Raw genomic sequence first — 19,074 nt, 5'->3', positions numbered from 1 at the left:
AGGCGAACGCGGGGCGGGCCCGGGGCGGGGCCAGGCAGGCGGAAGTGCACGCGAGCCCGAGCCCGAGCCGGAGCCGTGGGAAGCCAGCGTTCGGGCCGGCGGAGCGGCGGCGGCGGGGTTGGCCCGGGCGGCGGGGCGCTAGAGCAGGGCGGGCGGGCCGAGGGCCGGGATTGAGGCCGTGGGTCGGGTGACGGGCGGGCTCGTCACGCGCGGCCGTCGGAGCGGGCCGAGCTCGCCTCCGCGCGGTCTTGGGAGGATGCGGCCCGGGGCCCCGGGGCGGGGCGGGCGGCGGCGGCGGCAGTGCTAGCGGCGCAGGGGTGGCGGCAGCGGCATGAGGCGCGGGGCCGGCGCCCGCGGGAGGGAGGCGCTGCCGGCGGCCCGGCTGCTCGCGCTGCAGCTACTCGCCGGGCTCGCCGGGCCCTGCTCTCCGGGCCCCGGCCGCTCTCGTCGCGGCCGCTGCCCGGGCCGCTGCTGGTGACCACTCGCCGCGCGCCGGAGGGTTCACCCGCGCCCTCCCTCAGGACGCGCCCGCGGAGCTCCGGCCCTCGCCCGCTCGCGGAGCCGCCTGTGCGCCGGCGGCGAGGCCGGAAGATGGCCTGGGTGCTCAAGATGGACGAGGTGATCGAGTCCGGGCTGGTGCACGACTTCGACGCCAGCCTCTCGGGTATCGGGCAGGAGCTGGGCGCCGGCGCCTACAGCATGAGGTACCTGGCGCCCCGGCCAGGCGGGAGGGCGCTTCTTTCCGCGGGAAGGGCCTGCACGACTCTGGGCCTCTGCCAAGCGCGGCGGCGCCCAGCGTGCCCCGTCTCCCCGGTCGCGGGTCCGGGCTTGCCGCGTGGCCACCGGGCCAGGAAGCCTCCCAGACCCCGGCCACCGGGTGGCGGGTGTGGGAGCCGCTCCCGCGGGCTTCATTTTTGCTGTAAAACACGCCCCGCTGTTAGCAGAGCTTGGGCTGGTGGGGGAAGGGGCTTCCTTTCCTGGCAAGTGATTTACAAGCCGCTCAGAGCTGGGAATACACTGTAGGAAATGCTAGGACTTCTGTTGGGAAGATTATTCTCCACGGTTTTGGTATCACTGCCTACTTACCCTGTTTTACATTGTAGTCGTTCCTGGTTGCAAATTTTAATCACGGTATTAACAGTAGTCATTTTATCCTAAGTAGAAGTAACCATGGGGGAGAAAATCACATTAACTTCGTTACATGTTGGCGTTGTCTCAATGTGAAACTTCATTTTGGGGGCTACCCTCTTAGGCTGTTACCTTTTGAAGAAAGTTTGCTTTGGTGTCTACTGTCTGTACCACCAGCCATTCATTTTTAATTTTGAGAGGTTGAAACAAATCTGAGCTTAGTCTCTGGCCTTTATCCTATTTAAACAATCAGTTTTGCAGCTCTTTATTTTTGTTTTTAGTAGCTTTATTGAAATGCACTCTAGGTACTGTAAGTTCACCCAATTAAAGTGTATATAATTCAGTGGTTTGGCATCTTTTGCTTAGTGCAAATTAACTGAAATTTACCAAATGTGTTCTTTAAAGTATGTCTGATGTCTTTGAAGTGCTGTCCTGTTTCCCAGTACCTTTCATACATCTCATTGCAGCTATGCGGGAGGACAGGGAGCATTAATGTCCGGAAGAAGAAAGAATGGGTTAGAGCAGGGGGAGGATAGTAGGGCTGTTCCCTGACGTACTTCTGTTTTAATTCTTAAAGGGAAACTCTGGGCTTTAAAGTAGTTTCACAAAGGTGGAGATGTTTCTTAGGGCGTGGAAGTCTGGAGGAAAGCCTTCCCTCACCAGACTCTGACCCTCATTCTCAGAACTGGTCTCCTTGAACTTGGCATTTCCTCTCTCTGCAGTTGTGCAATTCAGAGCTCTAGTTGAGATAGCTTGTTTTCTAGAACAACTATCTCAGTTGTTGAGGAAATTGAGCTACTGATAGTCATCGGGTCACTCCAGATGGGGTCCTAGAGGCAGTAATCCCCCAATGAAAACGAGCTGCCAGGGCCCCCTGCTCCTTGAGATAGTGTTTGCAGTAGAGCCACATTCAATATCTGTCTTCAGTTGCTTCTCAGTTATGGCAAAATAAAAGTTTGCTACTGAGAACTTTGCTTTTTGAGGGTAATTTTGGGCTTTTACTTTTTTTCCTAGAATTCTGTTTTAGTGATTCAACCAACTAATGAGCTTTTGTTTATGATTTATTCTGTGAGAAGGAAATAAGGTCTTGATGTTAAACTTTTCTCTGACCTTGTTTTTAAAATAATGCCTGACATCTTTGTAATTCTGTGTCTTTTACAACACTCTTCATGGGGAAACTTTCCATTAAACGTTTTTGGTTATTGGTTATATGGTATGTGTCATATGCTAAGTTTTCAGGTATCCTTAAAGGTAAATGCCCTGTTAAAGGAGATTATTTACTTATTTTTTCACATTTTATTGGATTTTCAGGAGCTAAGAAGAGCCCATGAGAGTACTTGCCTCTTGCAGATTCAAGACCCTATATTTGAAATTCAGATATAGGGGATTCCAAAACTGGCTTGATAGAGAAAGCCTGAAGAAGTCTGCAGGCCTTATTTGATTGTATGACACTTCCTACCTGGCCTGGAGGTGGGCTCTGGGGGCAGATCTCAGGCAGGCCCAGTGCCTTTTCTTGCCTGGGCAGTCAGTCCCTTTCCCTGTGGTGTCGATTGGGAAGTAAGGCTATTGATGCTTGTATTTTTCTTTCATTTGTTCTCAAGTTGAGGAAGTAAACTTGCACTAAATTTGAAATTACCATAAAGTGACTTTCTGATAAAAGTTTACTCCATAGGCAGCTTTCCATTTTTCTTTGAAGTATGCTTACTGCATTTGCTTTCTGGGTGGCTTAAACAAGTGGTATTTTTAAAGACTTCTTTTAGGAAAGGGTTTCCTCAGATTTGGGGGAAGATAGCTGGAGTTGAAAAATGGTTTCTCTCTACAGTCTGACCTAAAAATATGTTTGCGTTAAAACAGCATAGGCTGATGGTATTGCAGTATGTTGAGGCTAATTTCTTACACTCTCTTTGTTTCTTACCTTTTTGATTTTTTGCTTTGGTCTCGTGTGTGTGTTTGTGTGTGTGTGTGCGCACACTTTAGCGTGTACTGCTGTGTGTTACGCTACATTTGTGTGTAATATGTGGGGCAGGTCATAAATATTTTTAAAAATTTTAAAATAACAGGTTTCTAGAGGTGGATGAAGAGAACTTTGAACTTGTAAACTATACTTTTCTTGTGAGTAAATCAGCTTGGAGATGTGCTTGGCCCTAAGGGCCTGTTAGTGTCACTACCATTCTAAGTGGTGGTGGTTTCACCTCACTGAATGAAGGCTGAAACGCACTGTAACTGGAAATCTGGGTCATCCATGTTTTGTGCAGTAAGGAGCAGGTGATCAAATGACCTTTAAAAAGTAATTCTTTAAAATTCTCCTAAGAGGGTCTTTTTGGTCCACCTGGTAAGTTTCTTTCCATCTTACTGTTCACATGAAATTTATAATCTGCAGCAAGGTAATTTTCAGAACTTAAAGAGTAATGTGACTTCTTTAAATTACATTAAATACCTCTTAAATTATTACCTTACAAAGGGCATTGTTTTGAGCCTTGTAAAACTTCACTATGGTATAAATCTACTTTGAAACAAAAGGCATGCTTTACATATTCTGAAGTGGGAGGTAGATACATCCATATTTTATAAATAATTTGCTAAGTCAAACTGCTTCGAGGTGAAGACAAGTTGCCTATATTGACTGAAAAGTTAAAATGTCAATTTATAGACCCTGTGAAATAATGGGAAATTTTCAACTTTGATCAGTGTTAAGTTAGTAAAAGATAACTAAAGATACGGTTTATTATGCAGCTATGAATAGCTGATCATTTTCTCTTCGTCTCATGCTAAAATGGAATGCCCTTGAGTAGGTGACATTTATCTTGGAAGTATAGAAAAATATAGAATCAGTGAACTTTCAAAAACTTATGATGCCTGAGACTACTTTCAGAATTCACAATAATTTCTGTAGAAGTTTTCAAAGTTAAAAAAATTTTTTTCTGGATTTATCTTGGCTGAAGTTAAAGAAAATAATGAATTGCTGATTTTAAAACATTGATTTCAGATTATAGTATGTCCACTTTGGTTTTTAAATTTATTATCCTAAAGCAGGAATTGGCAAATGTTTTCTGTAAAAGGTCAGATAGTAAATATTTAAGGCTTTGCAGACCAGGGGTCTCTGTCACATATGTATGTTTATAATCCTTCAAAAAAAAAAAATGAAAGAGTAAAAACCAAAATAGGCCAGCTGAACTTGGCCCTCAGGCTGCTGACCCTGCTCTAAAAGATAAACTCTAATAATATTGCTTTGATTGCCTTAGGACAAGATTTGCTGCGTTTTGAAATCCTATATTCAAGAAGTAATTTTTATGTAGACTAAGAACTCTCCCAGCTAATTTATATACATTCTTTTGTTTGTTCTTAGACTTTATTATGTTCAGTTTTTAAAATTAGGGTGTCTCCTCCCCTCACTAAAAATAAGATTCAGTGTCTTTTATTTCCTTCAGGGCTGTTTGAAACTTCGTAGTTCATTGATAGGTCTCCTAAGCCTGGTATGTTTTGTCACAGTGGCACTTGTCAGTTTGCCAGGACACATTTAAACCTTTCCTTTTGGTGGAAATACCATCTGATAACCCCTTTTTTTCTGTTTGTTTGTTTTGTTTTTAGAGTCTGTGACTGAATTTAGAAGCACTCTGGATGTGAAACTGTTGTTCCATGTAGAATCTTGGTGGTAGAGGGTTTTTTTTTTTTTTTTTTTGGTAACTGAGTTTTTTTTGAGATTGTGAAATTGTTCTCTGGGTATGAATTATAACAGAACTAGATTTTATGCATTTATTCACTGGTAGTTGAATTTTTAAACTTTTCATTTTAAAATAATTTTAGGTTTACAAGTTAACAAAGATAGTGAGTTGACATACCCTTTACCAGCTTGTCCTATTTGCATAACCAGAGTACAGTTTTCAAAATTTCCTTGGTGCAGGACTGTTACCTAAAGTACAAAACTAATTTGGATTTTGGTTTTTCCTCTGTTGTCCTTTTTCTAACAGGTTCCAATCTTGGATCCCATATTGAATCTAGATTTCGTTTTCTTAAATGACAGTTCGTTAATCTTTTCTTTTTCGATTTTGACATCTTTGATCTGTAGTGGTCAAAACTCTTGTTTTTAAAACATGTAAACTGTTTTTTGGAAGCAAAGATGAAATGTGCCTGTGAATACTATTCAGGTTTTGAAGGATCTCTGTCATTTTAGCAAGGTAATTTGAGTAGCATAGGACTACTATTAGATGGATAGTGATGGAGTAAATAGTAATCCATTCTATAAATGAATTGAGTACTTTGTCTCAGTCTCTCCAAATAGCAGGTATGATGTGTATTTTATAATCCCTTCGTAATTAAAGAAATTTTAAAATTTATTAAGATAACATTTATAAACCATTATATATTGCCATAATATTTTCTGTTAACAAAATTTTTCAAAAACAAAACTGAGAAGAGTGACATTGTTTTAGACTGGCTGCAACTCTCTTTACTTTAAGGACTGGCTTAGAAAAAAAGATGAATTCTCTTTATCTGCTGTTGGATATATTTTTTTGGTTGACATATATGAAGAAAATCCAGCCTCACATAAATGTGTGGTTGGAAAAAGGAAGATTATTTTAATAGCCCTTTCAGAAAATTTGCTATTCTTTGACGCTGTACCATCACTTGACAAGTGGTTGTTTCTTAAAGTTGCAAGGTGAATCTGGAACTGTATCAACTTTTAATACATTTGAAGTGCTTGGTCTGTCTCCTACTTTGATTTTGTTTTAGATTTTGTTTTGATGCTATACCAGCACTTGACAAGTGGTAATTAAGTAAAGTTGGCGAGTAGAATCTGAAACCATATCAGTATACTTTTGTACTGTTATATATAATTGCTTGGTTTCTCTTGTACTTTGATTGGGTCTCTTAAACTGGATAATTTTGAATATGCATGTATTGGTCATTTGGAATATAATAAAGGTTTCCTGAGTTATGCCAGCCTTCTAAATGTTGACACTTCACTGTGCATATAAAAAAATCACATTCCTTAATATGCTACCATCCCAATTAGAGAAAAGCACATGGTAGAGAGACTGACTGCCCAGGCAAGAAAAGGCACTGGGCCTGCCTGAGATCTGGCCCCCAGAGCCCACCTCCAGGCCAGGCTTACGTCCAGGCCAGGTAGGAAGTGTCGTACAATCAAATAAGGCCTGCAGACTTCTTCAGGCTTTCTCTATCAAGCCAGTTTTGGAATCCCCTAAATCTGAATTTCAAATATAGGGTCTTGAATCTGCAAGAGGAAAACAGTTATTTTCCTTGAAATGATAGACTCACTCTATTCATTTTTTGGGAAATTTTTGTCAGATACTCTGGTCTGAATAATCAGTTTGTCTGTTTTTCTTTCAAGTATAAATGATAATCCTGTGAGGGAAACTATTAGGTGAGTTTGCAGATAAAATGGTGGTGTAAAAGCTTTTCCTTGAGACAACCATTACATACATGTAGGTGTGCAGCAGAAATACATTATACCTACCCAAGGACCAGTATTTATTAAAATTAGTAATTTTTATACAATGACTGCTAGTCCAGTTTGGTGCCACAGCCTTGATTCATGCCGTGGTATTGGCAGTTTTAATCACCATTGGCTTTATGCCATGAATGCAAATGTCATCAAAGTGAAAAGGGCAAATAATGTTTTAGTATTATTCTAAAAATAGGTTTGACCTTCTGAACCCCCTGAAAGAGTGGTAAGTTTCCTGGGATTCCACAGACCACACTTTGAGAACCTCTGGTCTGATGTGTGCCTAGAGTTCAGACATACATTTTTTAATTAAATTTTTTCTTTTAAATTAAAAGCAAATTCATTATTAGGGTCAGAGAAGTTAAGTAGACTTCTCTGGTGCTGCTCAACAAATGGCGAGCTGGGGTGTGATCTCCACTCCTTCACTGCACTCTTCGGCTGCCTACCGGTTAAAAATCAAGAAGTCAGAGGAGTAGAAGAGGATCTTTCTGGATAGGAAGAAAATTAGTCAGGAATGGTATATATATTTTTCTTTCTTATTTCTTGTATCTTGTTTTCTTCAGGATCTTGCCGAGCTTATTTCTTCTTACTCTGCCATCTTTTTCCCCAGAATCTGAGCCTATTTCTAATAATTGGTGGGATCCCAGACTTTCTAGTTAGTGTCTTTAAATGATAGATTTGTTTCTTCCTGTGTAATCCTTACATTTCATTTTCTTGCCTTAGCACGCTGGCTAGGGCTTTGCTGTAGTGTTGTTGGGAACCATTGTGTGAGAACTTCAATCTTGAGTCACCTTACTGATTTTAGAGAAGGCTCCCCAGTTTCATAAGTAGGTTGTCTCTGTTCCTAGGTGAGATTGGTCCTCAGTTTTCTTTTCTGTTCTTCTGTCATTTTTAAAAAACATGGAGGCTGTATCAGTTTCAAAAGAGTTGAATAGCTTTCCCTTTTTTATGAGCTGAACATTTTTGTATGAGATAGGACTTAATGGTTTCTTCAAAATTTTGTAAATCTCACCTGGAATACAGCCTGGATTTGGTGATTTTAATTTTTTTTTGCATTAGTTGATGTTTGACAGCACATATAGTTTATTTAATGGACATAGGAATTTTCAGAATTTATATATGCTAGCCAGTTACAGTATTTCATAGAAAACTGTCTGCTTTATCGGAGTTTTCAGGGTTTTTGAAAGCTCTACAGGATTTGTGAATATTCCCTTTGTTTCTCTCCATGTACTACTTTGTGTCTTTTCCTTCATTCATGACCTATTTCATTCATGCCTATTTTGTGTTTTGCAAGAAAGCAAATTCTGATTTTGTTTTTCTTTTCTATTGTGTTTTCTGTTTTATTTTGGTGTTGGTTTTCTGTTTTCCTGCTTGCCCTTAATTGTTTTCCAACCTACTGAGTTGGATGCTTTCTCCTTGATTTTGGTGTTTGTTTTTTCAGAGGTGTATTAAAGGCTCTGTATTTATCTGTAAGTCTCCAAAGGTTTGAGGACAGCACCTTTGTCTTCCTTCATCTCTATTGTTTTCTTTCTTACTGCAACCTTTCATTATACATACGTGTATGTCACATATACTTTCTTCTACTCCATGATTCATCTGTCCACTGTCTTTATGGTGGCTTTTGAACAGAAGTTCTTGATTTTGATAGGGTCAGATTGACCAGTCTTTTCATTTATAGTCTTTCCCTACTCTGAGTGTACGAAGATGCTCTTACAGTCTTTTCTAAAAGACTTAAACTACTTTTCATATTACATCCAAGTGTGTAATCCATGTGGAGTTGTTTTTTACCTTCTGTTTTTGATGCAGTGGGAGGTAGGAGACCAGTTGCAGTTTTTCTCTCTGTGAATATCCATTTTGCCTTAGTATCATTTACTGAAAAGCCTGTTTCTCACCTGTTTATAATGCCATTCCGTTCTAAGTCAAGTGCCCATACATGTGGTGGTGGTTTCTAGATTGTGTATTCTGTCTTGTGTTCCTGGGCAATACCCAACTGGATCATTGCAAACTTTGATTTGGTTTATCAGTACTTAATCTATTATTTTTGCACCTATACTTACGAAAAACACAGCCAACATCATACTTAACAGTGAAAAGCTGAAAGCTTTTACTTTAAGATCAGAAACAAGACAAGGGTACCCACCACTCTCCCCACAGTTATTCAACATAGTTCTGGAGGTCCTCGCCACAGCAATCAGACAACACAAAGAAATAAAAGGCATCCAGATTGGTAAAGAAGAAGTTAAACTGTCACTTTTTGCAGATGACATGATATTGTACAGAAAAAATCCTAAAGAACCCATTCCAAAACTACTAGAACTAGTAACTGAATTCAGCAAAGTTTCAGGATACAGAATTAATACACAGAAATCTGTTGCATTCCTATATACTAACGATGAACTAGCAGAAAGAGAAATCAGGAAAACAGTTCCATTCACAGTTGCATCTAAAAGAATAAAATACCTATGAATAAACCTAACCAAGTAAGTGAAAGACCTATACCCTGAAAACTAAAAGACACTCATGAGAAAAATTAAAGAAGACACCAGTAAATGGAAATACATCCCCTGCTCATGAGTAGGAAGAATAAATATTGTCAAAATGGCCATCCTGCCTAAAGCAATCTACAGATTCAGTGTAATCCCTATCAAAATACTGACAGCATTCTTCAACAAACTAGAACAAAGAGTTCTAAAATTCATATGGAACCACAAAAGACCCCGAATGGCCAAAATAATCCTTAGAAGGAAGAAAACCGGGGGATTATGCTCCCCAACTTCAAGCTCTACTACAAAGCCACAGTAATCAAGGCAATTTGGTCCTGGCACAAGAACAGAGTCATAGATCAATGGAATAGAATAGAGAGCCCAGTTATAAACCCATACATATTTGGTCAATTAATATATAATAAAGGAGCCATGGATATACACTGTGGAAAAGACAACCTATTCAACAACTGGTGTTGGGAAAACTGGACAGCTGTATGTAAGAGAATGAAACTGGATTATTGTCTAACTCCATACACAAAAGTAAACTCTAAATGGATCAAAGACCTGAATTTAAGTCATGAAACGGTAAAACTCTTAGAAGAAAACATAGGCAAAACTCTCTTGAATATAAACATGAGCAACTTTTTCCTGAATGTATCTCCTTGGGCAAAGGAAACAAAAGCAAAAATGAACAAGTGGGACTACATCAAACTAAAAAGTTTCTGTACAGCAAAGGACAACATCAGTAGAACAAAAAGGCATCCTGCAGTATGGGAGAATATATTCATAAATGACGTATCTGATAAGGGGTTAACATCTAAAATATATAAAAGGCTCACATGCCCCAACACCCAAAAAGCAAATGACCTAATTAAAAAAGGGCAGAGGATCTGAACAGACATTTCCCCAAAGAAGACATTCAGATGGCCAACAGGCACGTAAGAAGATGTTCCACATAGCTAATGATCAGGGAAATGCAAATTAAGACCACATTGTGAGATATCACCTCACACCAGTTAGGATGGCCAACATCCAAAAGATAAGCAACAACAAATGCTGGTGATGATGGGGAGAAAGGGGAACCCTCCTACACTGTTAGTGGGCATGTAAATTAGTTCAACCATGTGGAAAGCAATATGGAGGTTCCTCAAAAAACTAAAAATAGAAATACCATTTGACCCAGGAATTCCACTCCTAGGAATTTACCTGGAGACAAGGAGATCACAGATTCAAAAAGACATACGCACCTCTATGTTTATTGCAGCACTGTTTACTATAACCAAGAAGTAACCTAAGTGTCCAGTAGATGAATGGATGAAGAAGACATGGTAAATATACACAATGGAATACTATTCAGCCATAAGAAGAAAACAAATCCTACCATTTGCAACAACATGGATGGAGCTAGAGGGTGTTATACTCAGTGAAATAAGTCAGGCAGAGAAAGATAAATACCAATGATTTCCCTCATTTGTGGAGTATAACAATGAAGCAAAACTGAAGGAACAAAACAGCAGCAGACTCACAGACTCCAAGAAGGGACTAGTGGTTACCAAAGGGGAGGGGTGTCGGAGGGTGCGTGGGGAGGGAAGAAGAGGAGGATTGGGGTATTAACAATTAGCGCACACGTAATGTAGGTGGGGGGGCATGAGGAAGGCAGTATAGCACAGAGAAGACAAGTAGTGACTCTAGTATCTTAATATGCTGATGGACAGTGACTGTAATGGGGTATGTGGTAGGGACTCAATCATATGGGTGAATGAAATAACCACAATGTTACTCATGTGAAACCTTCATAAGATTGTATATGAATGATACCTTAATAATAAAAAAATAAATAAAAATGTCTGCGGTCAGTAATTGTATGTGGTCACTCCCTTGCATGTACCCCTGTCTGTCCTGCTTCCTCTTGCTTTATTCCTCTCCACCCTTTTTTAATTTAGCGGAACTGTAACCCTGGTTCAATTTGATTCTTAACCTTTTGCAAGTTACCTAAGCAGCCAACTGTGGCTATAGGGAAGCACTGACTTGTTCTCATTTTAGTCAGTCCAGGACCTCAGTTTTCAGTATCATCTATTTTGCTGCTCCTTGGTTTCACCAGTGTCCTCAGCCACTGACTCCCCACCCCTGAGAATGGGTGACTGCCCAGAGTGCAGTGCTTTCTCCCACCTTGCAGCTAATCCCCTTACTTGGTACTTTACTGAGACTACTGAACTCTCACTACTATATTGGCTTGTTTCTTGATGTATTAGTTGTAGATTTCTTTTTATCCTACTTTGTTTATTGGGGCTTTTAAAAAGTATATATATATATGTATAGATATATTTTTATTAAGATATTATTAATATACAGTCTTATGAAGGTTTCACATAAAAAAAATGTGGTTACTACATTCACCCATGTTATCGTGTTCCCCCATTCCCCATTGCAGTCACTGCCCAAAAGTATATAAGATGCCAGTCATTATTTTCCTTCTCTGTGCTACCCTGCCTTCCCCATGATCCCCCCCACACCATGTTACACTCCTAATGCCCCTCAATCCCCTTCTCCCTCCCTCCTTCCCCACTTGCCCTCCCCCACCCATCCCCTTTGGTAACCACTAGTCTCTTCTTGGAGTCTGTGAGTCTGCTGCTGTTTTGTTCCTTCAGTTTTGCTTTTTTGTTATACTCCACAAATGAGGGAAATCATTTGGTACTTGTCTTTCTCCACCTGGCTTATTTCACTGAGCATAATATCCTCCAGCTCCATCCATGTTGTTGCAAATGGTAGGATTTGTTTCTTTCTTATGGCTGAATAGTATTCCGTTGTGTGTATGTACCACATCTTTATCCATTCATCTACTGATGGACACTTAGGTTACTTCCATATCTTGGCTATTGTAAATAGTGCTGCAATAAACATAGGGGTGCATATGTCTTTTTCAATCTGAGAACTTGTTTTCTTTGGGTAAATTCCTAGGAGTGGAATTCCTGGGTCAAATGGTATTTCTATTTTTAGTTTTTTGAGGAACCTCCATATTGCTTTCCACAATGGTTGAACTAGCTTACATTCCCACCAGCAGTGTTGGAGGGTTCCCCTTTCTCCACATCCTCACCAGTATTTGTCGTTCTTAGTCTTTTCGATGCTGGCCATCCTAACTGGTGTGAGGTGTTATCTCATTGTGGGTTTTGTTTGCATTTCCCTGATAATTAGTGATGTGGAACATCTTTTCATGTGCCTGTTGGCCATCTGAATTTCTTTGGAGAATTGTTCATATCCTCTGCCCTTTTTTTAATCAGGTTATTTGCTTTTTGGGTGTTAAGGCATGTGAGTTCTTTATATATTTTGGATGTTAACCCCTTGTTGGATATGTCGCTTACAAGTATATTCTCCCATACTGTAGGATGGCTTTTTGTTCTGTTGATGGTGTCCTATTGGGGCTTTTTGAATCAGTGAATTGATGTGTTTCGTCAGTTCTGGAATTTGCTCAGCTCTTATCTCAAATACTGCCTCTGCCTAGTTCTTTCATCTTCTGGGACTTTGGGTCAGTATAGTCTTCTCACTTTGTCCTTTCTTTCTAATGTCTCTGGCATTTTCCATCATTTCGCTCCCTGTGTTGCCTTCGGGATTTTTTTTTTTTTACCTATATTCCATTTTCCTTATTGTCCTAGATTGTGTTTGAGCTGCTGTTAAGCCTGAGTTCTTAATTTTAGCCATTTTATTTTCCAGTTAAGAAGCTCTTTTTTGTTCCTTTTCAGTTTTGCTGTCCCTTCAAATTTCTTTCTCCTTGCAGATCGTCCCAGGCTTGTCTTTTATCTTTTCAAACAAGGTAACAAGCACACTTATGGTATGGGTCCAGTAATCCTGGTATCAGAAGCAAGCACAGCACACTTTTGTGGTATGGATTTGGCAATCTTGGCATCGGAAGCAAGTGTATCAGTTGGTGTCCAATCAGAAACACAGAAACCATTTAGTTGTTTCAAGCAGAGAAAGATTGAGTGAAGCATGTAATTGCAAAGGTGATAGAAGGGCTGGCAGGAAGGAGGGTGTGTTACCTGACTGCTCCTGGGCTAGCATGTAGCTGCCAGAAGCCTGGCCGCTGCCGCCTTGGCTGCCTGCAGCTGCAGTCTGTGCGGTTGCCTGCCTCTGCCCTTTCCCACTCCCTTTTAATTTCCCAACAGTGCTTCCCTCTGGAGCAACCTGACAAGACTCCAGCTGGTAGGAAGTCTTGTATGTGGTGTAGTTTCAGGCCTCTTACTCTCCACCAGAGACAGGAAAGAGATGAATACCAACAGACAGAATTTGGAACTGGGTAGATGCCATCTGTTGTTTTGCTGTTGGTTCTTGCTCCTAGAGTCGTGTTTGTCTTTGTGTGCCTGGTTAGTTTTGGGTACTGGCATTTCAGAATTATTTGGAATAATCTGAAGCCTTGAGATGTTTCCTTTGCTTGTCAGATCCCTGGGAATGCCTCCTGTCTGGGATAGTGGATTACAAAAACAGTTGAACACTAGAACTTTCTTAAGGTTCAGCCTGGTAGAAAGTATGATCGCAAATTATAGTTTTTACTTTTGTGATAGTTTGTTATTAGTCCAGTTCATGCATTGATGCAGCAGATACTTGAGCTCCTCTGTGCTTCAGTAGATGCTAGGCCAGTCAGGGAGAAACAGCAGATTTGGGAGATTGTTGTATACGTGTGGGGGATACAGATTTAAGGCGTGTATACTGTTGCAATGTGACAAGCTCTGTGGATAATAGAGCAGAAAGGGAAATTGGGAGTGCAATTGGAAGGATTGCAGTTGAAAGGATTGCAGTTGTCAGGCTGTCCCTGAGGGGCATTTGTAAAGTGAGTCAGGAGGACATCAGAAGAGGAGAGCCAGTACAAAGGCCCTGTACAAGGCAGGGAAGGAGGCTGGCGTGGCTGGGGCATAGGGGCAGAAGGGCAGAGGGTGGGAAGAAGAGGGAAGAGCAGATTGCACAGGGCCTTGTAGGACCTTTTAAGGACCTGGTTGACAGTAAGCCTATGGAGGCTCAAAGGAATGACACCATTTGAGAAGAGAATCACTCTGGCTGCTGTGTTGATTGAAATGTATTTTCATTCTAATTAAGCAAAATTAATTGGGATTGCAGTAGCAAGTGGTCATTGAGTTGTTCACATGTTAAGTTTATTAAGGAATCATTTACCACCTACTTTGACATAGTATTTCCTGTGTGGATCATCAAGTGAATAAAATAGTGGTTGCCTTCTAGGACCTGGAACAAATAAAGTTTTATGTGTTATATGTGACAGGTTATTTATGAGTGCCATTCTACAATCTTATGTCACATTTTGATGACCTGTATTTAATGGTCAACCGAAGCGGTTAGCATTGAGATTTAAAATTATAACCTATGTCACTTTTCAGTATAATTAACTAATGCTTCTGAGTCATAGCTGTCATCCCATTTCTGTTTTCCTTCTTACCAAGAGAGCTTTAAATGCTTACATATATATGATATCAGAATTATTTTTTTTGGTATCATTAATCTACAATTACATGAGGAACATTATGTTTATTAGGTTCCCCCCTTCACCAAGTCCCCCCCACGACCCCCATTACAGTCACTGCCCATCAGTATAATAAGATGCTGTAGAATCACTAGTCTCTGTGTTGCACAGCCCTCCCCATGCCTCCCCTCACATGCTAATCGTAATGCATCCTTTCTCCCACCACCACCCCCTTATCCCTCCCTTCCCACCCATCCTTCCCAGTCCCTTTCCCTTTGGTAACTGTTAGTCCATTCCTGGGTTCTGTGAATCTGCTGCTATTTTGTTCCTTCAGTTTTTTCTTTGCTCTTACACTTCACAGATGAGTGAAATCATTTGGTACTTGTCTTTCTCCACCTGGCTTATTTCACTGAGCATAATACCCTCTAGCTCCATCCATGTTGTTGCAAATGGTAGGATTTGTTTTCTTCTTATGGCTGAATAATACTCCATTGTGTATATGTACCACATCTTCTTTATGCATTCATCTACTGATGGGATATCAGAATATTTTTATTTACATCAACTGCTGGAGCCATTTTGACTGTTGTGGTTGTTTTTCAAAGAGAGCTGATATGAGTCTTAAAGTGCCATTTATAAGTCTCCTGAAAAGTTGTCATATCTGCCCCAAGGTTTTTATCTCAGTCCCACTTAGGTGGGACAAAAGCCCAGGACACAGAGCTGACAAGAGCTCTAGAAGGGGCTGGCGGCCTTGCTGCCTGTGTGTGCTTCTGTTGCACTTGGGTACTTAACCAGTGTTTTGGCAATTCCCAGGTATAAATAAAAGAGGAGAATTAGTAGATAATTTTGTCTTAGAATTATCAGTGTAGTGCTTCAATAGAAATGCATGGGGGGAGGAGGGAATGCAGGGCTTCCTTCCACTTCATTTATTTCCACATTTTGTTTTACATTGAATTTAATTAAAATAGGCTGGTCGAATATCTGAGTCAACAGCTTGCGAGAAAATAAGCAATTCAGACAAGCCTTTGCTTTTGGTGTTGATATAGTAGTTATTCATTTGGATTTATTTTATTTTTATTGGGGAATGAAACTAGAAAAATGATCAAGATAAAGATGTACATACAGCACAGTGAATTTTCTCAAGAAGCAGTTCATATATTAATGGTGGGGATGTAAAATGGTGTAGCCCCTTTGGAAAACAGTTTGGCAGTTCCTCAAAAAGTTAAACAGTTAACATATGACCCAGGAGTTCTGCTTCTAGGTGTCTATCCAAGGGAATTAAACATATGTCTACACAAAAACTTATGCAAGTGTTCATAGCAACGTTATTCATAATTGCCAACAAGTAGAAACAACCCAAATGTCCGTCATCCGATGGATGGATAAACAAGGCGGTTGGTCCATACAGTGGAGTGTTCATTCATGAAGAGGCATGAAGTACTGATGCATGCTATATAACATGGATGTACCTCAGAAACATCCTGAGAAGCTAGTCACAAGAGGCCACATGATTCTGTTTGCATTAAATGTCCAGAATAGGCAAGTCCACAGAGACAAAGTAGAACTGTGGTTGCCAGGCGAGGGGTAGGGTGGAGGGACAGGGTTGGCAAGTGACTGCTGACAGGTATGAGATTTATTTTTGAGGTGATGAAAATGTTCTGGAATTAGTGGTGATGACTGTACAACTCTGTGAATCTACCAAAACCCTTTGAATGATACACTTTAAAAGGGTGAATTTTATGAGATATATATTTCAGCTGTTTTTAAAAAAAAAGGCAAACCAAACTATCTGTTTTGTTTTGTTTTTACCATCCAGGTTAATAGAGACAGTGCCCCAGAAGCCCCGCCCACCATCTCACTGCCAATCCCTGTCCCAGGTTATCCTTGGGGGAAAAAATAGCTGTTTGTATTGTAACTGTTGACTTCTCAGAGGCAGCCATTGTTTTGGACTCAGCCTGAGGGAGGCTTTATGCTCTCAGCACTGGTAGGGTCCAGAAGGGAACTTTTTGTAAAGTACCATTTTAATCAAATCCTTCTTATGACTTCATGGTGCTAATGTGACCTATCTTTCAAAAGAGGTAGCTACACACTCCTGACTCTCCTGACTTGCCTTTTTTTTTTTTTGAGGGCTGAAATATTATTCCATCATGTTTAATAGTGGATAAAAGGCAGTACACAGGAATAAAGCATGAATGTACATAGAAAGGTGCCTACTGCCATAAGAGTTGGTCTATTTAAAATGATATGAATGTTCCAAACATGTAAAATGCCTTTTTTAGCAGGTTATAGTACTGAAATTTTTTTATCACTATGAAAAAAATTATCTTTTTTTATTATCAATATACACTCCTTTGAAGGTTTCACATGAAAAACATTGTGTTTACTACATTCACCCATATTATCAAGTCCCCGCCATACCCCATTGTAGTCACTCCCTATCAGTGTTGACGTGCTGCTTTTTTATAGAGATAATATGGAATTAAAATTTTTAAAGAACTGTTTGAGTGACAAGACATACCACATATATTGTTAGCCTGATCTCTTTATCAGTAGCATGGATTTTATTAACTAGGAAATACTTATTTCATCTGCTTACTCATAGCTGCTTCCCTTCCCCCAACACCTGCACTAGACAGGGATTATTGAATACTCTGTTTTGGTGGAGTAGATTAGCATTAGAGTTCTTTATTCTACATACCCGATCTTCAATGTTAAACTACCTTTAAATGTTTTCACATGCTTTTAAATATTTGAAATTTAAAGTAAGGTCAGTGTTGTTTTTTTGCTTTTCAGTGATGTGTTGGCATTGCCCATTTTCAAGCAAGAAGATTCCAGCCTTCCATTGGATGGTGACACTGAACACCCCCCCTTTCAGTATGTGATGTGCGCTGCAACATCACCAGCAGTAAAGCTGCATGATGAAACGCTCACTTACTTGAACCAAGGTTAGTAGGGCTAATAAGTCTTTTTATATAAGAATTTATAAAAATCCAAAATAAGTGTTTTGGCATTGTAGCCTAGATTACTGGTAATAATTTAAAATTAGATTTTTTTTCTTAAAATTTACAGCTGAAGTTAACAGAAATTGTGGGAATTGTATTGTGAGCCAACAGAGTAATAGGTTGTAGAAGCTGATTTGCATGAAGAGGGTCTGTGGAACACAATGTATTATAGGGTTTTTCAGACAAAATCCAAAGGAGGAGTAAGTAGGATAGGATGTCAGTTATTTTAGGAACAGTTTCAATATGGAACTTGAGAATGAATGAGAAGTTCAGCTAGCAAGGAACCTGGGCCTCAGGCATGAAGCAAGTTTGTGGTGAAAATAGACATAAGCTGCACCAAGATAGAGTCTGTAGCTCAAGTAAACCATGTCAAATTTTTTCTACCTGTATCTTATCTATACTTGATGATAATATTATGTTTTAGCGATATGAAAGAGTGGGCAGAATGGAAAATAGAGATGCTGGGAGTGGTGTAGACTTTACTTTCAGGAAATATAGGGAATTTTCCTGGGGTGCTCTCAGCAGTTTGGGTACAGGCCAGGGTAACTTAGCAGTGTAAATAAAAGTACTGTGTTATGTGGAATGAATTTGATGGATACAACACTGAAAACATGTTGAACTCCTATTTTTTTTAAAAGTTGAACATTTCTATTGTTATAACCACAGTGTATATTTATCGTAGAAAAATTAGGAAATATGTCCTGGGATAAAGCTGGAAATTGACTGCAGTTGTATCCCACCAAGATGATAATTAACAACTTGGGTATATTTTCTTGTGTTCATATTGATTTTATTTTTTCAAAAAATGGAAATAAAACGTCTGTTCACTTAAGAGTATATTGCAATTATTTTCTGTCATTAGAGTCTTTATTAATTCCTTGAACTTTTGGAAAGAGCTGTAGAATTTAGACTATTGTGATTAATATTCTGAAATGTGGAAGAATGGCTTATTTATAACTTCATTTGAAACATAAATTTAGAATATATGAAGTTTTACTTCAACTCATTCTACTATTTGTAGCACAGTACCCTTTGTTGTTAACATCAGTATTTGGGAGGGCATTCAGTTTATTAGATTCATGTTTGTATTTCATTCATAATTGAAAGAACCTTAAAAGTTTCTATGTGGTAATCTGTTTTAGACATAAGAATATCCAGAGAAACAATGGAGGGCCAAGCAGTATTTCTAATGACAGAAAAGGAAGTACCCTGAATTTCTGTTGGGGAATATTGTATAAATTCCATTATGTACATCCCCTGGGATTAATGTGGGCATGCATGTACATGTGGGCCCCTCTGCCCTTTTAAGGAATGTGTTGGATGTGTCTCTTGGCCTGAGGAATACCCAAAGTTTATGACTGTAACTGTTAAACTAGAAACAGAGAGTTCATATTGAAGAGTCACATCCACTATCTGTGGTGTCTTTGCCTGGTATTAGAGTGTTGCTGGTCTCACAGAATGAGTTTAGGAGTATTCCCTCCTCTTCTACTTTTTGGAAAACTTTAAGGAGGGACGGGTATTAGTCTTCAC

The 19,074-nt window shown here is 39.9% G+C and overlaps 1 protein-coding gene across 4 annotated transcripts in view; it reads left to right on the top strand.

Annotated features, from left to right (window-relative positions):
- The first annotated feature begins 31 nt into the window (after nt 1-31).
- The window catches only part of UBP1 (upstream binding protein 1), a 66,147-nt gene continuing 47,104 nt past the window's right edge, over nt 32-19,074 (top strand). For 2 of the 4 annotated variants that reach the window (XR_012125823.1, XR_012125824.1), the window contains exons 1-2: nt 124-704; nt 17,336-17,487. Coding sequence is in view for 2 of the 4 variants with exons in the window: in XM_037008648.2 (XP_036864543.1) it covers nt 592-704; nt 17,336-17,487 (265 nt within the window). In the remaining 2 variants the exon portion in view is untranslated. The other 2 variants (XM_037008648.2, XM_037008649.2) reach the window with 2 other exon arrangements.

The sequence above is a fragment of the Manis javanica genome, chromosome 15 (genome assembly GCF_040802235.1).
Source record: "Manis javanica isolate MJ-LG chromosome 15, MJ_LKY, whole genome shotgun sequence".
Taxonomy (NCBI): domain Eukaryota; kingdom Metazoa; phylum Chordata; class Mammalia; order Pholidota; family Manidae; genus Manis; species Manis javanica.
This window is presented reverse-complemented; position numbering and strand designations above follow the sequence as displayed.